The following is a 19,304-nucleotide window of genomic DNA, read 5'->3' on the forward strand; positions in this document are numbered from 1 at the left end:
TCAGGAAATGTCCATATTCTAAATGCAATTGCATGAAGGAGGCTATGGGAATTTTTTTTTTTTTTTCATGTTTAGTTTAATCTAATGTTTCGTGTTTTTAAAAACTTTTATTTGCAAACTCTTTGTGTCTATCAATCATATAATTACCCCTTCCTTAGTCCCCTCCAAACCCCTAATAACTTCTCATCTACTTTCTGTCTCTGTGGATTTGCTATTTCTAGACATCTCTTATAAGTGACATCATACAATGCTTGTTCCTGTGTGTCTTGCTTATTTCTTCAAGCATTATATTTTTCAGGGTTCTTCCATGTTGCCACATGTCTCAGAATTTCATTCTTTCTTATGGCTGAATAATATGCTACTGTGTGTATGTACACCATTCATTTGTTGGTAGGCACTGGAGTTGTTTCCACCTTTTGGCTGTTGTAGAATTATCCGATAAACATTGGTGTACAAGTATTTGTTTGAAACCCCATTTTTACTTTCTTTGGGTTTATACCTAGAAATGGAATTGCCAAGTCATATGGAACTTCTATATTTAAATTTTTGAGAAACAGCCTTATTGCTTTCCTTCAAATGGCTGTACCATTTTACATTCCCATGAACTAGTGGTCCAATTTTTCTGTGTCCTTTCCAAAGCTTATTTTCCGTTTTGTTTTTTTTAATTTAATAATAGCCCTTATTGTAGGTGTCAAGTGGTAGCTCACTTGAGATTGATTTTCATATCCCTAATGGACAATGATTTTGAAAATATTTTCATATGCTTATTGGCCATTTGCAAACCTTTTTTGGAAAATTGTCTATTGAAATCCTTTGGGCATTTTCAAACTAATTTGTCTTTTTGTTGTGCTGAAAAAGTTCTTTATATATACTGAATATTAAGCCCTTATTTGTTACATGGTTTGCAACTATTTTCTTCTATTCTGTAGATTGTCTTTTTATTTTGTTGATAATGTCCTTTGATGTACAAAAATTTTTACTTTTGATGATGTTGTATTTGTCTGTTATTTCTTTTGTTGCTTGTGTTTTTGGTGTAATTATCTATGAATTCGTTACTGAATCCTAGGTCTTGAAGATTTGTCCCCTTCTTAACTTCTAAAAGTTTTATAGTTTTTAGGTCCCTGATTAAGTTAATTTTTTATATGGTGTGAGATAGGGCTCCTACTTCATTCTTTTGTATATGAATGTCCAGTTTTCCCAGCATAATTTGTTGAAAAGACTATTCTATCCACATTGTATGTACATACGTTGTACATACATACAATATATGTTGAAAATCAGTTGGCCATAGATGCATGGGTCTGTTACAGGATTTCAGTTCTGTTCCATTGGTCTGCATGTCTACTATCTTTATACCAGTACTATACGGTTTTGTATACAGTTTGAAATCGGGAAGTTTGAGTCCTCCAGCTACATTCTTTTTAATGTGTTTTTGAGTTCTGTATTTCCTTTTTGGAGTAATTATGATGATGATGATGATGATGAGCGTAATCATAACAGCAATACCATCATAACAGGGGGCCCAGAGAGAATTCTTTTTTTATATATATTCATCACCATGATCATTTTATAGAACATTTACATCACTCCAGAAAAAGAGGTAAAAAGAAAAAATTCATGCATACCATACCGCTTACCCCTTCCTTTCATTGACCACTAGTATTTCCATCTACTCAAAATATTTTAACCTTTGTTCCACCTATTTTTTTCTATACCCGTTACCACTCCCCTTCATTGTTCACTAGTATATCAGTCTACTCAATTTATTTTAACATTTGGCCCCCCTATTATTTATTTATTTTTAATCCATTTTTTTACTCATCTGTCAATATCTTAGATAAAAGGAGCATCAGACATGAGGTTTTCACAATCACAGAGTCACATTGCGAAAGCTGTATCGTTATATATTCATCTTCAAGAAACATGGCTACTGGAACACAGCTCTACAGTTTCAGCCACTTCCTTCCAGCCTCTCTAATACATCTTAAATTAAAAAGGCGATATCTATAAAGTGTGTAAGAATAACCTCCAGGATAACATCTCGACTCTGTTTGAAATCTCTCAGCCACTGACACTTTATTTTGTCTCATTTCTCTCTTCCCCCTTTGGTCAAGAAGGTTTTCTCAGTGCCTTGATGCTAAGTCCCAGATCGTTCTAGGATTTCCGTCCCACGTTACCAGGGAGATCTACATCCTGGGAGTCATGTCCCGCATAGAGAGGGGGAGGGCAGTGAGTATGCTTGCCATGTTGACTGAGAGAGAGGCCACATCTGAGCAACAAAAGAAGTTCTCTGGCAGTGACTCTTAGGCCTAATTTTAAGTAGACTTAGCCTATCCTTTGTGGGGATAAGTTTTGTATGAACAAACCCCAAGCTTGAGGGCTTAGCCTCTTGGTTTGGTGGTCCCCACTGCTTGCAGGAATATCAGGAATTCTCCAAATGGGAAAGTTGAATTTTCCCCCTTTCTCACTGCCAGAGAGAATTCTTAAATATGCTTTTATCACTTTCTTCAAGGTTTACATTTTTCAAACAGAGAAGTAATTTTGGATTTTTTTGTACTGATCCCACAGTGCGTAACACTGTCTTGTGTACGAAACAATGTTCAGTGACTAAGTGACTAAAAGAATTTTATCTAACTTTGTAGAATTATATCTCCAGCAGAGGGCAGTATGTTCCCATGTATCAAAAAAGGCTTTTTTTGAAAGCCTGAATGCATGAAGACTCACAGGTCCACATTAATATGCACATGCACATAAACTTATTCACTCGAGGAAAATGCATAACTAGACACATGTATACATTAAAATTTTTTAAAAACAATATTAGCTTCTTTTTTTTCCAGTACCTAACGTTTGATAAAATATAGCTTCTTCTGTCAAATGTATATAATATTTATGTTGTAAGTGTAAATGTATATGTAGCTGGCTTACATCTTTTTTTGAGAATGTGGCTATAAATGGGCATTACAATGTTTATATAAGCAGTTAATTGAGATTTCAAACTCTTCCCTTTCTTTTTCTAACTATAAAAGTCTGCCTTGTAAAAATTTTGGAAAGCCACTGAGAAGTAAAACTACATTTTTGGTTATATTTTTCCACCTTTTCCCTGTGCTTTTGTAATGTGTACATTTAATGAATTTATTACTTTTTCCACTTAACATAAATTATGAATAAGTTTCTGCATCTGTAAATTTTCATCAACATCATTAGTTTTAATGGGTACTTATGGAAATTATATGAATGTAGTATAATTTATTTAACCAGTTCCCTATATTTGAACATTCAGGTGTCATTTTTTCCCCAAGTTTTCACTCTTATTCATATCACTGAGATGACAACCCTTGTACATACATGTATGTGCACATTGCTGGTTATTTTGTGAGGTTTAATTCCTGGAAGTTAAAAAATGGGTATATACACCCAAATTTCCCGTATGGAATATATCAGTTACCCTCTAATCAGCAATGTATAGGAATCCAAAGAAATAATTTTAAATCTTTAGTTCAAATAAATGAACTAAATATATTGGGCACATATTGTCTGTGTGTGTGTGTGTGTGTGTGTGTGTGTGTGTGTGTATGTCCATAGAGCGGTATTTTAATAAACTGAAGAGGACTGATCTGGTAACCACTGTTTGGACCTTTCTATGTGGGAGACAGCACAGAATATTGGATATTTTATAATCACACAGATCTAGGTTGAATCCTAGCATCTGCACTTATTAGCAATGTGACCTTAGGCAAATTTCCCCAATGTCTTTTTTTTTTTTAATATTTTTATTGATAAATCTTCACACACCTACATTCCATACATGGTGTACCATCAGTGGCTCATAATATCATCACATAGTTGTGTATTCATCAACACAATAATTTTTTACATTTGCCTCACTCCAGAACAAGAAATAAAAAGAAAAGAGAAAAAAACTCATACATACCATCCCTTACCCCTCCTTCTCGTTGAAGGACTATTTCCATCTACCCAATTTATTTTACACTCTGTCCCCCCATTATTTATTTATTCTTTATCCATATTCTTTTTACTCATCTGTTCATACCCTGTATAAAAGGAGCAACAAAACTCTTCATTTTCACAATCCCACTTATAAAAGTTACATCTTTATACAATCATCTTCAAGAATCAAGGCTACTAGAACACAGCTCAGCAGTTTCAGGTACTTCCCTCCAGCTACTCCAATACACTATAAACTAAAAAGGGATATCTATGTAATGCTGAAGAAAAACCTACAGGATAACCTCTCAGCTGTTTGAAATCTCTCAGGCACTGCAACTTTACTTTGTCTCATGTCTCTCCCGCCTTTTTGTCAAGAAGGCTTTCTTAATCCCTTGATGCTGGGTCCTGGCTCATCCTTGGATTTCTGTCCTACATTGCCAGGGAGATTTACGTCCCTGGGAGTCATGTTCCATGTAGGGGGAGGGCAGTGAGTTCATCTGCTGAGTTGGCTTAGAGAGAGGCCACATCTGAGCAACAAAAGAGGTTCTCTGGAGGTGACTCTTACTCCTAATTTTAAGTAGGTTTAGCCTGTTCTTTGCAGGAGTAAGTTTCATAGGGGCTAACCCCAAGATCAAGGGCTCGGCCTATTGATTTGGTTGTCTCCATTGCTTGCAAGAATATCAGAAATTCTTCAAGTAGAGAAGTTGAATATTTCCCCCTTTCTCCCCAGCCCCCCAAAGGGACCTTACAAATACTTTTTCATTCACTGCCCATGTTACTCTGGGATATACTGGGGCATCACACTAATGTAAGACAAAACAATAAGATCTCACACCCTATTCAAGATTCCATGTACTTATGGTGTTCAACTAAACTGACCATGCAAGTTAAAATAGGAAATGTATTACCCAAAATATAAGTTTTGCACCAAATATACATCTCTCCCTTTGGTCTCACACAGACGTCTAAGTTTTAAAATATGGACCATATCATCCTTTACCCTATATTCTGATTTACCTTAATCCTATCAAGATCAGCTTCATTCATATCTCTACTTGAAGTCTGATCACTTTTTCAACTTTTTAAACAGTTTCTGTTTTGGGTACTGCTGGCTTTCATAGCTTCAGAACTCTAACTCTGAGTTTCAGGTATCACATAAACACTGGAAGTTTCTGGGATCCCAATGTCTTTGAATTTTGAATAACTCATCTATAAAACGAGAATTACAATTAAGATGGTTGTGTGAAGAGTGAATAACCATAATTTTTTTTTTAAAGTAGAGTGCCTAGTAATAAATAGGATGCTGTTCTCTTTCCGTAGTTCTCCTTATTCATTTAATGAAGGAAACCAGGGAAAATAAACCAGGATACCAGAAAAGTCACATCATTTTTCTTTTGTGTTGTGTGGCCCTAACACAGACCTTGACAGTCATTAGGACTTGATAGTTGTTGATTGTAACCAACAATTGGCTAAAAGTGATAGAATCAGCAGGGTTTCCAGATTCCACGCTGAGACTGAATATGACGAATAAAGCTTTTAAGACATAGATCAGCTTTATTTATGGACTTCATTCACTACAGAGGTTCTCCTGCTCATGAATCTTCCCTCGTTTGCATTTTGTATTCCCCACTATTCAGTAGTTGCTCTATGGTGGTATCTGTAGTCCGAATGTTTTTGAGGAATTTAGGACCAAATTTCAAGGGTACTGGCCATAGTTTCTTGGAGACCAAATTATATGGATATTTTTTATCTTTAAAGAGAAACAGTTTCAAAGTTAAAGAGGGTCATCACAGTTTATCTACTGGGACTGCTCTTAGTAGTGATAGATTAACTTTAGTCTACTTTAAAGAAGAATTAAGAGATTTGTGGTTATTAGATATTTTGAGAGGTTATCCCTTTTCCCTCCCTGATGTAGTGTATCAGCATTAGTGTGCATATCATCCCTTACTGCTCATTAGTATTCTTTCTTTCTGTCTTTAAAACTCACACTTTTAGTCACACTTAGTGGAGATTAAGGGAAAGAGTTCAAGCCACTTTTTAAAGAGTACCTCCCCTTATTTTTGTTCAGTGTAATTGCAAATTGCCAGACTGTGGGAGGGAGACCTTCCACTGATAGTATCCCTAATATATTATAAGGTTATAATATATAACATTTACTTTGGACCTATTAAATGAAATATTTTCAGATATCTGGAGCATGGAGAGTTCCATATAAAGCTAGTTTTCAGATGTTTAAATTCTGTCTGTAAAGTAAAATGGTTGGGCATTGTGCTGTCGTTTCCATAGCAATATGTCATTTCTTTGTAGCTGTGACTACTGAAGGCTAAATAGTCATAAAGTCAGTGTTTGGCCTTTGGAGCTGGAACACTTTTGATGACAGCCTGACAAGCACTTCTATATTTCAGTGATCTGAAATAGGAAGAATTTAGTCCTTTCAGAGCACAGCTTTGGCAGTGATCATGTTTTCAGCACATATGGTGTCATTTGCCATGTGCTTGGCATATCTTTGCTTCAAAACTTAGAAATATTTGGATTGTCTAAGCTGCTTTTTTAGAGCCATGCTAAGCCATTCCAAAATTTTATGCAATTTAAAAATTCCCACTTAGATTCAGCAAGGAGAACTTGAAATGGCAATCCGTGTGTCAAATAAGGAAGGGTTTTTTCATTATTATTAAACACCAAAAGAGATGATCAAATGGATAGTATTTTTACCTGGAGAGTATTTAAATAAAAATTGTTTGTTAAAGTAAGCTAGTTGTTCCTCCGTTTGGATGGTTTTGGTGTTCACATGCCTCAAAAAAGGTTCTGATCAGAGAGCTCCTCCCATCTCAGCTGAAGGACTCTTTCTGTCTCTGTTAGACTGTTTCCTGCTGTATCCTGTTGCATTCTTGGTTTGGTATCCATCTCATTTAGACATCTTTTAGTATTTGAGCTTCTTTTTCTGGGAAGTGAAGTACATTAGTTTAAAAAGCTTGATACCAAAACTTTTATAGATAGGTGATTGGATCCCTCTGTAAATTGGTTGCCTTAGTAAGTTTTTCTTATATTTTAATTCCGCTGAAACCCGTATGGCATGAGTTTTGAGAGATTGACAAGTAAAATGAACTTAAACTTTATTAACTGATACGTGTGACTGAGAACTTGTTGATTGACTAGGAATTTGACCAAGAAGAAAGTGTAGGTAGTTTTTCATGCATGCCATCACCATGAGAGCAGATGCTACTCAATTTGTTTGATGCAAGAACAATCCAGTTTTTTTGTTTGTTTAAAATGAAAATGGATATTTTTTTAGGATTGCAGTTTTTTAATCCACAAAACACTGTTTTAATGAAATTGTATAATTTTTAGATAGTGCAGTTTATATCCCATGTCTGTTTGAATAAATGCAATACATCCAATTAGAAATAAAAAGACTGAAAATTACAAAAACGGGGTTTGTATCCTGTGAATTTCTTTACTTGTTTCCTCAAAAGAGCAAGTGATCTAAAAGAGACAGCAAGAATCTACAGTGCCTTTTAGGACTGAGTCTCCCAAATCATACAGTGTCACTTCTGCTTTTTTTTTAATGTAGAAGTGCGTTAAGTTTGACCCACAATCAAGGGAAGGCTCCACTTTTTAAATTTGTGGATATGTTTTAAACCACCACAGTTAGACTAAAAGGAAACATAGCATTTAGCTAACTTTTTCCCAAGGCTCCAAATTTTTCAGTAAGTTTATATCAGATCCTGAAGTATCCAAATCAAATTTGCTGAATATGGACCACTGAAATTCAAATGAATAATCATAGAATTTTGAGCTGGAAGGGACCTGGTTGCGCCCTCATGTCATACAGACAAAAAATTGACATTAGAGGAAGTCACATGACAGCACCGTGCATGTTGGCCTTATTTAGGGACAAATACCTCCAATCTCTTGACTACTGGATCAGTACTTTTCTGTGCTTAATGTCTTTGAGTTCTGCATTTGGAACTTGGAGTTCAATTTTCTCTTTTTGTGTGTGTTTGGAGAACTTAGAACTAGAAATCATCAAAATTTAACTAGACAATTATCCTTTAGTTCTGTTATCTCTGCATAGGGAAGGGAAGAATTTTAGTGCTAACATCGCTTTCCTTCTAACTTCTAAGATGCAGATTATTACTCTACCAAGAAAGGTTTAGTGAGATTATGCCTTATTTCTTGATGTGGTAGAATTCCAGGCAAATATGTGAAGGAGTGGGCCTTGGTACCATATGGATTCTACAAAGACCTGCATTGCTGGCTGCCACCTTGAAACACTTAAGATAAGTGAGTTTCTTAAACGTGTTAAGTGTGTTCTTAGTTTTTAAAAATCTCTTAAAACCCGTATAAGGCATAGCATGGTATCTTTAGGTTAATGAGGTAAAACATTCTTAAAGAAAAATGCTGTTAGCCTTAATATGCATGGTGTGACAATTCTTAAAAAAAAACTTAATCTCCTGAAAAACTAATTGTGGTTTTCCTCTTTGCTTTCAGCAATGCGTGTTTTCAGATTTACTACCCTTTTTTTTTCTTTCAGTTTGCCTTATAATTGTGACCAGTTGTCTCCACTGACCTTCCTGCCTCCTTTTTTTCATGATGAAGCTCTTTGGATAGTTAAAATTTTTAGAAGATAGGACACATGCAGAAAGTGCTTGAGAATGTTTGTTTTCCTCTCCCTAATCAAAATTTCTGTTTCAGGTTTTTTTGCAGCTTGGGCGATGGCTGCCAATGCCAGATGGCACCGTTTCTGAGAGAAGAGCTAGCTTTTGCTTAGAAGTAATACCCACAAACAATGCCAAATTAGCATAAGCAAATGTCAGTGAGTTAACACAAAGCCAACACTCTTTTGGTCTTTTCTTTCCTTCCTAGGCCATGGGTGTTGAGAGTGACCAGGAAATTGTGCAGATGATTGGAACAGAGGAGCACGTGATGGCTGCATTTGGACCTAGTTTGGAAGAGTGCCAGAAAGCTCAGATTTTCACACAGATGCAGGTGTGTCTTTTCATATTGTACTTTGCCATGAAATGAAATTGGAGATTTAATGCTACTCATTGATAAAGCATTAAAATATAATCACTTTAGGAAGTATTTGTTGGATGGGAAAGGTAGTAGAAGTTTCTTTGACTCATTTATTTAGGGATTGGTGAAAGAATGTTGCCTAGACAAATTATCAGCCTATGTTGTCTAATTTAGCAGGATGTTTGCAGCCAAGAAGCTTTTGCTTGATATTATATTGAGTACTATTTTTTTCCTTAATGCCTGAGCAACAGTATTTTTTTATAACTATATTAACATAGCAACTCTTATAAAGGTTTTTTTTCCCTTCATGCATTTCTCCTTAATATCTCTCGTTCCCTTATTCCACTGGCTTTGGGTATCTAGTTGTGTGTGATTTCTGTTCCTCTTCCTCAATACCCAAGGTTACTTTAGGTAGCAACAAAGGACCAGGAGAAGTCTCTTTTACCACTATAGAGCCTTCATTGGTGTGCTTCAGGACCCCTGGTCACACCCTGGAAATTTTAGGACAAGACCCAGAGATGAAAATGGGATCTATATATACATAAAATGTGAGAAAAATAATTGCAATCCCCCCACCACATGGGCGGGACCCCTCCTAGCCATACTTAGGACTTTTAGCCCCACATTTGTAATGCGCTTTGCTAAGTGTAAATCAGTGGTCACGTTCCTGAAAGCCATCTTGGGAGGTGAGAATTCCCTACTATAGAGCCACATGAGACAGTTCTTATTTATTCATGTGTACAGTCTCTGCCTGTGGATTACTTAACAGCCTTGTATACATTCCAAACTGCTTTTTTCTTTCAAGCCTCCTGGCTGCTTGTAGAGCTAACCGTTTCCCCACTTAAATCTGTTAGTGTGTATTCTGAAAATCAAACCAGTCTTGATATTTTTGTAGAATAACCCAAACATTTAGGAAGGGTAACTGACACACATACATGCATGTAGTTCCAAAGCACAAATCATTAGGGATTGTTCTCATCACTACCTTCCTCTTTTACTGACATTAATAACTGTCTCTAGTTATTGAGTATACAGCATCAGGAAAAGTTTATTAGATTTAAGAAATTCTATTTTTGGCCTTTATTGAGTATGCAATATTTGGTTTGCATGAATCATAAACTGAAATAATATTGTCCATAGATTCCAAAAGGATGAGGAGGAAGCATTAAGAAATACTCAGGAAGTAGAAAATATATAAACTGCCCTCTGAACAGAAATAATTGGCTCAGTTTAGGGAGGAACACTTTATTCTATAAAGCTTTGTAGAGCCCTGGAAGAGCAGTTTACCTTAGTGGTACCCCCCATGGCTTTGATGAGATCTGTTATGCATTTTATTATGAACATCATTATGGCTTAAATAATCTGATATTGTGAAGCTGTTTGAGCAGAGGCAACCAGTAGATCAGAAAATCATTCATGTATTTCTGTTAAATAGGTACTGACAGAAGATTTCAGTTTACAGAATTAGAGCAGATCAACCAAAAGATGGGGGAATGTAAAATTAGTTAGCATAAGAAAAACAAATGTTCCTTTTACTTCCAAGAGGAAGTATAAACTTGGGAGGTGCTTGTCCTCTGTATGCTGGATACATTAATTTTCAGTGTTAATTTTTATTATTACTTGTCTAGAGACATGAGAATCCAAAAATGATTGATAAAGATTAGTTATCATACATTTTCAGTTTTGACAACTTGAATGTATTGTGTGATTCTCAGTGAAATTTTAGCAAATATACTTGTATAATAGAGTTTTTAAAGACTTGATACTTTAGTGGATTGTCTAAAACCAGTGGGGTTTTTTTGTTTGTTTATTTTTAAATGCCCCTCTTTAGATAGGCTCCCTTTTAAAAAATTTTTTTGTTTATTAATTTTTAAATTTTAAAAAAATACAGCAACAAACAAACACAGTCATTCTTAACATATGATCATTCCGTTCTACTAGATAGGCCCCTTTTTAGTCTCTCCTTCATTTCTTCTGTTTCAGGAAACTTTTGTTCTGTGTTGGTTATGTATGTCCTACAAACCATTGCCAAGGACTCTGGTGGGTAGAGCAGAAATTATTTATTACATTTCTTTTGGGATAGGATACAGTAGGGAGGCCATCTTGGTCTAATTATTAACATATTAGGCCTTAATCCGACTTTCACAGTATGGAATCCTGGCAAACTTTCTCTCCTGGTCCTGTTTCTTTTTCAAAGAAGTGAAGACTCTTTATGCTTTACCACTAAAGAACCAGAAGGCTAGAAGTGAATGAGGACAACTCAAGTTTAAAGAAAATAGAACTGCATATCTACTCATGGTATCCACTAATTGCTGACATGCTTTAACCCATTACTTCAGTTACTAGGTGCTGCCAGGTCACCACAACAAGTCTTTACAGATTCTTCATTTATCTTATGCTCTAATGGCCTTCCAAATGGGAAGATCCTTTATTTGATGTGCAAATCTCATCACAGAAGAGGTCCATTGTGTTTCAGGCATTATATAAAACATTGGGAGCCAAAGAAAAAGATGGCAAAGCCCCACCAATCCTCAGAATTTTGTAGGAAAGACACACATGTGAATTAATAATTAACATATAGTATGTTCTGAACGTGAATGAAAGTACTCAGTTCTTTATACACAAGAAATTAAAATAGCAGAGAAGAAGGAGCAGAATTAAGAAAGGTTTCAGAGAGGATGTGATACCTGATCTAAATTTTGAAGCTTAAAAAAGAGACTTCTTAGGCAGGTAATTGGGGACAAGACAGTTTGGAAAAGAAATGGGTATCTCAGCTCTTTCTTCTAACCACAAGTCAGTTTTTTAAAGTATATATTTGTTAACAAAATAACTAGACCTGTATGATTGGTTTTTTTTTTCTTGCATGGGCAGGCACCGGGAATCAAACCCAAGTCTTGGCAGGCAAGAACTCTGCCTGCTGAGCCACTGTGGCCTGCCCTGATTGTTTGTTTTAAAACCATTTTTTGTGGAAAAATTTGAATATATACAAAGACTTAATTAATAGTATTATGAACCTTTATATACCTGTCACCTACCTTCAACAGTTATGAACACTTTGCTGTTCTTGTTCCATCTAAATCTCCATCCACTCCTCACCCCCTACTTAATTATTGTCTGATAGTACCTCCCTTTTTTTTTTTAAGGTAAAATTTATGTGTACTGAAATGTACAAATCTTAATAGTACAATTTTTACAATATATTGAACATATCCATCAACCTAGACCTAATCAGTCTTTGCCTCCACTCACTTTTTTTCCCCACTGTTCTGATGTTTTCATCATAGATTAGTTTGCCTGTTCTAGAACTTCATATATTTGAAATCATACAATATATACTCTTTTGTGTCTAACTTACTTTGTTGAGCATATTATCTAAGATTCATCCAAATTGTTCATTTTGATTCCTTTTTTAGGTCTATTATCTATGTAGTTCAGTTCTTTTTTTTAATGCAATTTTTTTGAGATATATTCACAAATCATACAATCCATCCAAAGTATACAATCAATGGCTTACAGTATCATCACATAGTTGTGCATGCATCACAGTATTCAATTTTAGAATATTTTCATTATTCCAAAGTAATAAAAAACTGAAAACAGCCCATACCCATTAGCCCCCTCCCCTCCATTATTGACAAATTGCTGTCGTAAATTTGTTACTGTTGATGAAAGAATATTAAGATTTTACTGTTAACTTAGTTAACAGTACTAATATACCGTTAACAGTACTAACAGTATAATAACTATAGTCTATTGTTTGCAATAGGTACATTTTTCTCAATTATTATTTATTAACTAGTGTTGTAAGTTTGTTCTAGTTCATGAAATAACTTTTTTTTATATTTGTACTGTTAATCACAGTCATTATCTGTTGCAAGATTCACTGCATTGAACATTCCCATTTTAACCTCTAACTTTCCTTCTGGTGACATACATGATTCTAAACTTTCCCTTTCAACGACATACACACACAATTGAGCAATGTTAGTTACATATCTACACATACAGTCTTATCAAGCTTCCCTTGTATGTGATAGGTCACTTTTCTTTTGGTGCTTTCAAAATGCTCTCTTTGTCTTTGACATTTGACTATCTAATTAGTGTTTTGGAATAGGTCTCTTTGGATCTATTCTGTTTGGGTTCGCTGTGCTTCTTTGATCTGTAATTTCTTCAATCTGTCTTTCATAACCATTTTCAGTAATTATTTCCTCCATTATTATTTTTGCCCCTTTTGCATTCTCTTCTCCTTTTGGAACATCCATTACATGTATATTTGTGCCCTTCACATTGTCATTCGCTTCCCTGAGACCCTACACATATCTTTCTGTTCTTTTCCCTATCTGTTATTTTGTCTGTAGGATTTCAGATGTCCTGTTTTCTAGTTCACTAATCCTTTCTTCTGCCTCTTGAAATCTGCTATTGTAATTCTCCATTATTATGTTTTTCATCTCTTCTTTGGTGCTTTTCATTCCCATAAGTTCTGCCATTTGTTTTTTTTTTTTTTTCAAGCTTTCAGGTTCTTTTTTATGGTCACCCAATGTCTTCTTTATACCTTTCATGTCTTTTGCCATACCTTCCCCTCGGTTCTTTGACTTGGTTTAGCATCTTTGTTCGAACCTCTTTGATTAGTTGTTTCAACTCCTGTATCTCGTTTGAAGTGTTAGTTTGTTACTTTGACTAGGCCAAAGCTTTGTTTTTCCCTAGTATGACTCGTAATTTTTTGCTGTTGTCTAGGCATCTCATTTCCATGATTAGTTTATTCTGGAGGTCTTTTTAACTCTTTTACCTAGGGTTTTCTTGGTGGCTTTGTTCTCTGTCTGTTCTTTTGCATTCAGTTCAACTTATTCTAGACCTCTAACATAGCTTCTGTTTCACTGAGCAGAATTTTTTAGCTGTTGTTTCATAGTTCTTGTCCTGCCTATATGGAACCTTTTTTTTTTTTTTGAGGAGGTTTTTGATCAGATTTGATCGACCACAATCAGATTTTCCCTAACAAAACAGGCCCAGGTCTCAGGAAAAGGGTGCACTCAGTATCAGAGTTCCCTGGGGATGAGACCCAGCAGGTTGTCAGACTTTTCTGTGAAGCCTCTTAGCTCTGTGCTTTTCCTGTGCTGCCCAAGCAGGTAGCATTTGTTAGCCTGCAGCTGACAAACTTCCCAGTAGCACGAAGTGGTGGAGCCTTAAATTCTCAGCATACCCTAGCCCTCCTACTAGGAGTGTAGTTGAAATAGAGGTTGAGGTAGAAGGCAAGTTTAAGCTATTTCTGATTCCCGCCCCTGGGGTCTGAATTCTCTGAATGAGAGCCACTACTTAAGCTGCACCTCACTCCGCCCTTTTCCTGGGAAAGATAGGCCCTTTATGGAATTACCTCTTTCATTTGACTAAGTACTTTGTCTCTCAGACGTATCTTGACTCTGTCCTTGCCTGGGTCATTACTGACAATTGAAAATGCCTGAAGCTTTCTCTAATAAGCTACTTAGAATAGTTAAAAAAAAAATTAAAGAAACAAAAAAGAAATCCCTTTTCAGAGCCAGTCCCCAGTCCTCAAGTTTCACCAGTAAAGAACTGGAATTGGTACCCAACTCTGTGTGTCCCTCTTCTTGTGGCACAGCCCTTTTCTGGTATTCTGAACTCAAGTCAACTCCAAAACCTTCTGGGTTTTTTTGTTTTTTGTTTTGTTTTTTGTTTTTAATTCTGTCAGCCCTGCCTCCTCTTTGACAGGAGAGACTTCAGGGTTCCTTTCCTGCTTGCTCTGGGTTTATCTGTACTCCGAGCTTGTATTCAGTAGTCCACATTTGTTAACTCAAACCACAGTTGGAGCTTGGTTAAGCTACCTTCCCTTGCTCCTAGTAGAGTCTGCTTTTTCCCACAGGGAAATGTCTCTAGCACAGCTTGACATGTTAGTAGGGGAGGTGCGCCAGCCTCTGCAGTTTGGGAACTTTACTTACAGTTTTATGCTATGATCTTGGCCCTTCCACCTGTTCCAGACTAGTGAACTATATGTGGCCAGTCATGGATGTCCCCCAAATAATTGTTTCAGACACTTCTTTGCTATTTACTAACTGCTCTAGAGGGCTAACTAAATTCCAGTCCTCCCTATGCCGCCATGTTGCCCTGCCTCCTGTTCTTCTCTTTTCCATGCTATCTTGATTACTGTAGCTTTGTGGTTGAAATCCCATAATGTAAATCATCTGGCTTTTTATTTTTTTTCTAAATGTGCTTCTGCTATTTTAAGTTCTTTGAAATTCTATATGATTTATAGAATCAGCTTGTTAATTTTTACAAAAAAGCTTGCCAGGAGTATAATTAGCAATCGCAATCAATCTATCAGTCAATTTGGAGAGAATTTTAGCAGTATTGTAAATGAAAGTCATCTTAACAGGATTGAATCTTCCAGTCCTTGAAAGTGGCATTAGCCTCAATTTATTTGGGTTTTCTTTTCTCTCAGCTTTCAATGTAGACTTCATACATGGTGGAGATCTTATCCCAAAATTCTAACTGAGTTTCTCTCTGGATAGATGTTTGGTGACTGCTTTTTATGTAAATTTGTTTATGTATCTGTATTTTTTAAATTTCCTATAATGATCATATATCAGTTTTATGATAAAAAACAAATTATAAAATAATTTGCATAGATAAAGTACATTATGCATTGTGTTATGCTATTTCATCAATAGTTCATAACAGATGTTGATATTTAAGGTCCAGTGCAGCCTTCTCTATAACCAGGGTCCTTGTCTATTTTGTTTGTAGTGTTATTTATGTGTTGGAGCTTAATAAATTCTCTTTGATGATGAAGTCATTCAAACATTATTATAATTTATTCTGTTTTTTATAGGCATTAAAATATATAGGAAACAAAGTAAGAAGACAAAGGATGTGGGGAGGTGGACCAAAGAAAACTAAAATAGAAGAGGCAAGAGAACTCTTGGCATCTACTATTCTGACCCATGTACCAGTGAGTAGTACGTTTGCAACTTTGAATAAGGATGATTCTGGGGTCTATGAATTTCTTTTAGGGAATTATGAATAAGGATTTGCATGGTTTAAAAAAATCTAGTTCCTTAAGAAAAGAAAGATACCAAAGAGAACTTTACTGCCTGGTAGAAATAATCTTCCATTTTCAGCGCTTGATTTGTGCTCAGAAAATATTAGCTGTATCATCATTTTTTCTCTTATTATCATATTTATTCTCTTATGACTCTTCATTCTATCTTGAATTATAATGATTTTACATTTTAGTGATGCTACTAGATTTCATGGCTTTGAAGGGCAGAGATGGTGCCTTTTGACATTTTAAATAACTTTTTCTTTAAGTAGTAAATTGAGGGAACCACAAAATTGAGCAGAGACCACTTAAATGCATTCAGATTCAATTTTCTTATTTTAAAATACTTTGCTGGACAAATAATACAGTCTATTATTCTGTCCTTTGGCTGTCGTTTGTGTGTTTCCCTGATCTAATTCGAAGAATTAGAAAATGCTTCATATCAAAGCTGAGTCTGGACTGAATTTTAAACTCTTTTGGGTGATTGGAAACACAGTTTAGAACTCAATATAGCAAAAATGTATAATGAAGACAAGGACTTTGGAGCTAGAGAGATGAGAATTCAAATCCTGCTTTCTTACTTCTTACCTGTTTTACCTTAACTAATTTACCTTGGAATAAATTTCTTTTCTGAACTCTAGTTTTCTCATCTATATAATGAAAATAATACCACCTCCTCACAGGATTCAGAGAGACAATATAGGTAAAACTTCATGTTTCCCTGATTCCCTGACATGGATGTAGGAATCTCAGTTATCTTTATACTGTAACTGAGGAGAACATTTGGTTAATACATAACCTTAGCTGGTAGAATGTTAGATATACTGGCATTTATTTAATTAAGAAGATAAAAGAAAACATTTGTACTTTTCTGTGGTTGCAATGGGTCTAAACTACCCTTTTAAACATATGGTTAGAGAGGTTTCTAGGGAAGATGGCAGATTAGGGAGATAAGGACACATTCTTCTTTAAAAAACAGTGAGTGGACAGGTAGAAACTGTCCTCAATAGTTTGGGGACTCTGGAAACTAAGGAAGCACTTTTACTGCATCCATGAAGGAATGGTATGGGGAGACTGAGAAGCTGCAGCAAAAACTGTAAAGGAATGCTCCCATGGCAGTGGCCAATGCTGTGGGATTTGCCTTGGTTACAGTCTTTGGCTGGCTGCACTGGACAGAGAAGGGCGTGAAGGCTACTCCTTAGAAACTGGGGAGACATGGTCAAATGTTGAGTGTGACTTCTGAACAGTGAGTTTGGACTTCTGGCTCTGAATTACGGTCCTAGCTTGCCCAGAGCCGGGATCCCTGTGGTCATTGGTTCAGCATTGCCAGATGGGGGTTGAAAAACTATATTTCCATCTTAGAGCAGTGGAGAACAGGTAGTTGAAGATCTTCCTCTGCTGAGCAGGCCAAGAAGTACACATTAGGGGAGGTAAAAAAGGGTTTAAGCAGGCCTAAAGTACACATTAGGGGAGGTAAAAGGAAAAAAGAAAATGCATTTATGCGTATTTCCTTACCCTCTCCCCAGGACCCTTTGGAACTGGTCTTTGTCCCCATAATGGGTCCTGGCCCTGTTTGAATCAAACATTGGTGCTTTGTTTTGTTAATGCTGTCAGAATGCAATATACCAGAAATGGGCTGGCTTTTATAAAGGGGATTTATTAACTTACAAGTTTATATTTCTAAGGCCATAAAAATGTCCAAAGTAAAGCATCAAGAGAAAGATACTTTGACTCAAGAAAGGCCAATAGGTATTGGCCCTTTATCATCTGGGAAGGCACATTGGCTGGCATCTGCTGGCCTTTTAGCTTCTGGTTTCAAAAGTTTCCCCAGGGGCATTTTCTTTATGTATCTTCAAAGGTCTCTGTCTGTGTCAGTTCTGAAGCTTTTGCCTAAATGTTTCCACTTAAAGGACTCCAATAAGTGACTCACCTTGAATGGGTGAAGACACATTTCCCTGGAAACCACCTAATCAAAAGGTCCCACTTACAATTGGGTGGGTCTCGTCTCCATGGAAACAACTAAATACAAAAAGATCCCATCCAACAATATTGGATTAGGATTAAAGAACATGGCTTGTCTGAGGTGCACAACAGTTTCAAACTGGCACAACGGGCTGTTCTAAAGAGCTAGAATAAGTTGAACCAAGTATCAAAGAGCTTTAACACAAAGTCAGTCAACAATAAAACCTCATACAAGAGAGAAACAGACCATCAAAATAAACACATTAAGATAACCAGATATCTGGACATCGGCAAAAAATTAGAAACCATACTAAGAAACAAAACGATATGGCCCAGTCAAGGAACAAATTAAAAAATCAGAATGGATGCAGAATTTGGAACAATTAATCAAAGATGTTAAAACAAATCTAAATCAATTCAAGGATATGAAGGAAAATATGGCTAAAGAGATATAGGATATTAAGAAGACAGTGGGTGAACATAAAGCAGAGTTAGAAAATATACAAAGAATAATAACATAATTTATGGAAATGAAAGGAACAATAGATGAGATTAAAAATACAATAGAGGCATACAACAGATTTGAGCAGGCAGAGAAAAGGATCTGTGAGTTAGAAGATTGGACATCTGAAATTTTACAGACAGAAGAACAGAGAGAGAAGAGAATGGAAAACATTGAACAAGGCCTCAGGGAATTGAATGATAGCATGAAATACGCAAAAATACATGTAATTTAGCCCCTTCCAACATGAAAAAGTTAGAATGGGCATAGTCCAAATACCCCTAAACAGTGGGAGAAAGATCAAAGATGATGATGGAGTTATACAGAGAAGGTCAAATTCAACAAATGAGTATGATTGCTGAATCATTATACTGATATTTCTTTTAGCCTCCAGTACCTTAGAGTAGCCAGAAATAAAAACCTAAAATTGTGGAATTGTAACCCATACCAAATTCTGAAATCTGTTCTACACCTAATTGTTACAATGTACCTTGAAATTTATTGCTTTTATGTATATATGTTATTTAAAGAGAAGGAGGAGTAGAATAGAGAAGATAGGATTTAACAAATGAGATGACTGCTGAATCATTATGTTGATATTTCTGTTGGTCTCCAGTGTCTTGGAGCAGCTAGAAGGAAAAACAAAAAATCATGGAATTGTAACCCATACCAAACTAAAATCTGTTCTGTAACTACTTATTAAAATGTACTTGGAAATTTATTGCTTTTTTTGTTTATATGTTATATTTCACAATAAAAAAAAAAAAAAAAACATGTCATGGGTGTCCCAGAAGGAGAAGAGAAGGGAAAGGGGGCAGAAGAGAA

The 19,304-nt window shown here is 35.8% G+C and overlaps 1 protein-coding gene across 6 annotated transcripts in view; it reads left to right on the forward strand.

Annotated features, from left to right (window-relative positions):
• POLR3B (RNA polymerase III subunit B) overlaps positions 1-19,304 on the forward strand; it is a 150,690-nt gene that overhangs the window by 40,448 nt on the left and 90,938 nt on the right. For all 6 annotated transcript variants that reach the window (XM_077168610.1, XM_077168605.1, XM_077168608.1 and 3 more), the window contains 2 exons: positions 8,818-8,940; positions 15,806-15,925. In XM_077168610.1, coding sequence (XP_077024725.1) covers positions 8,818-8,940; positions 15,806-15,925 — 243 coding nt within the window. The remainder of the gene's footprint in view (positions 1-8,817; positions 8,941-15,805; positions 15,926-19,304) is intronic.

The sequence above is a fragment of the Tamandua tetradactyla genome, chromosome 7 (genome assembly GCF_023851605.1).
Source record: "Tamandua tetradactyla isolate mTamTet1 chromosome 7, mTamTet1.pri, whole genome shotgun sequence".
NCBI lineage: Eukaryota > Metazoa > Chordata > Mammalia > Pilosa > Myrmecophagidae > Tamandua > Tamandua tetradactyla.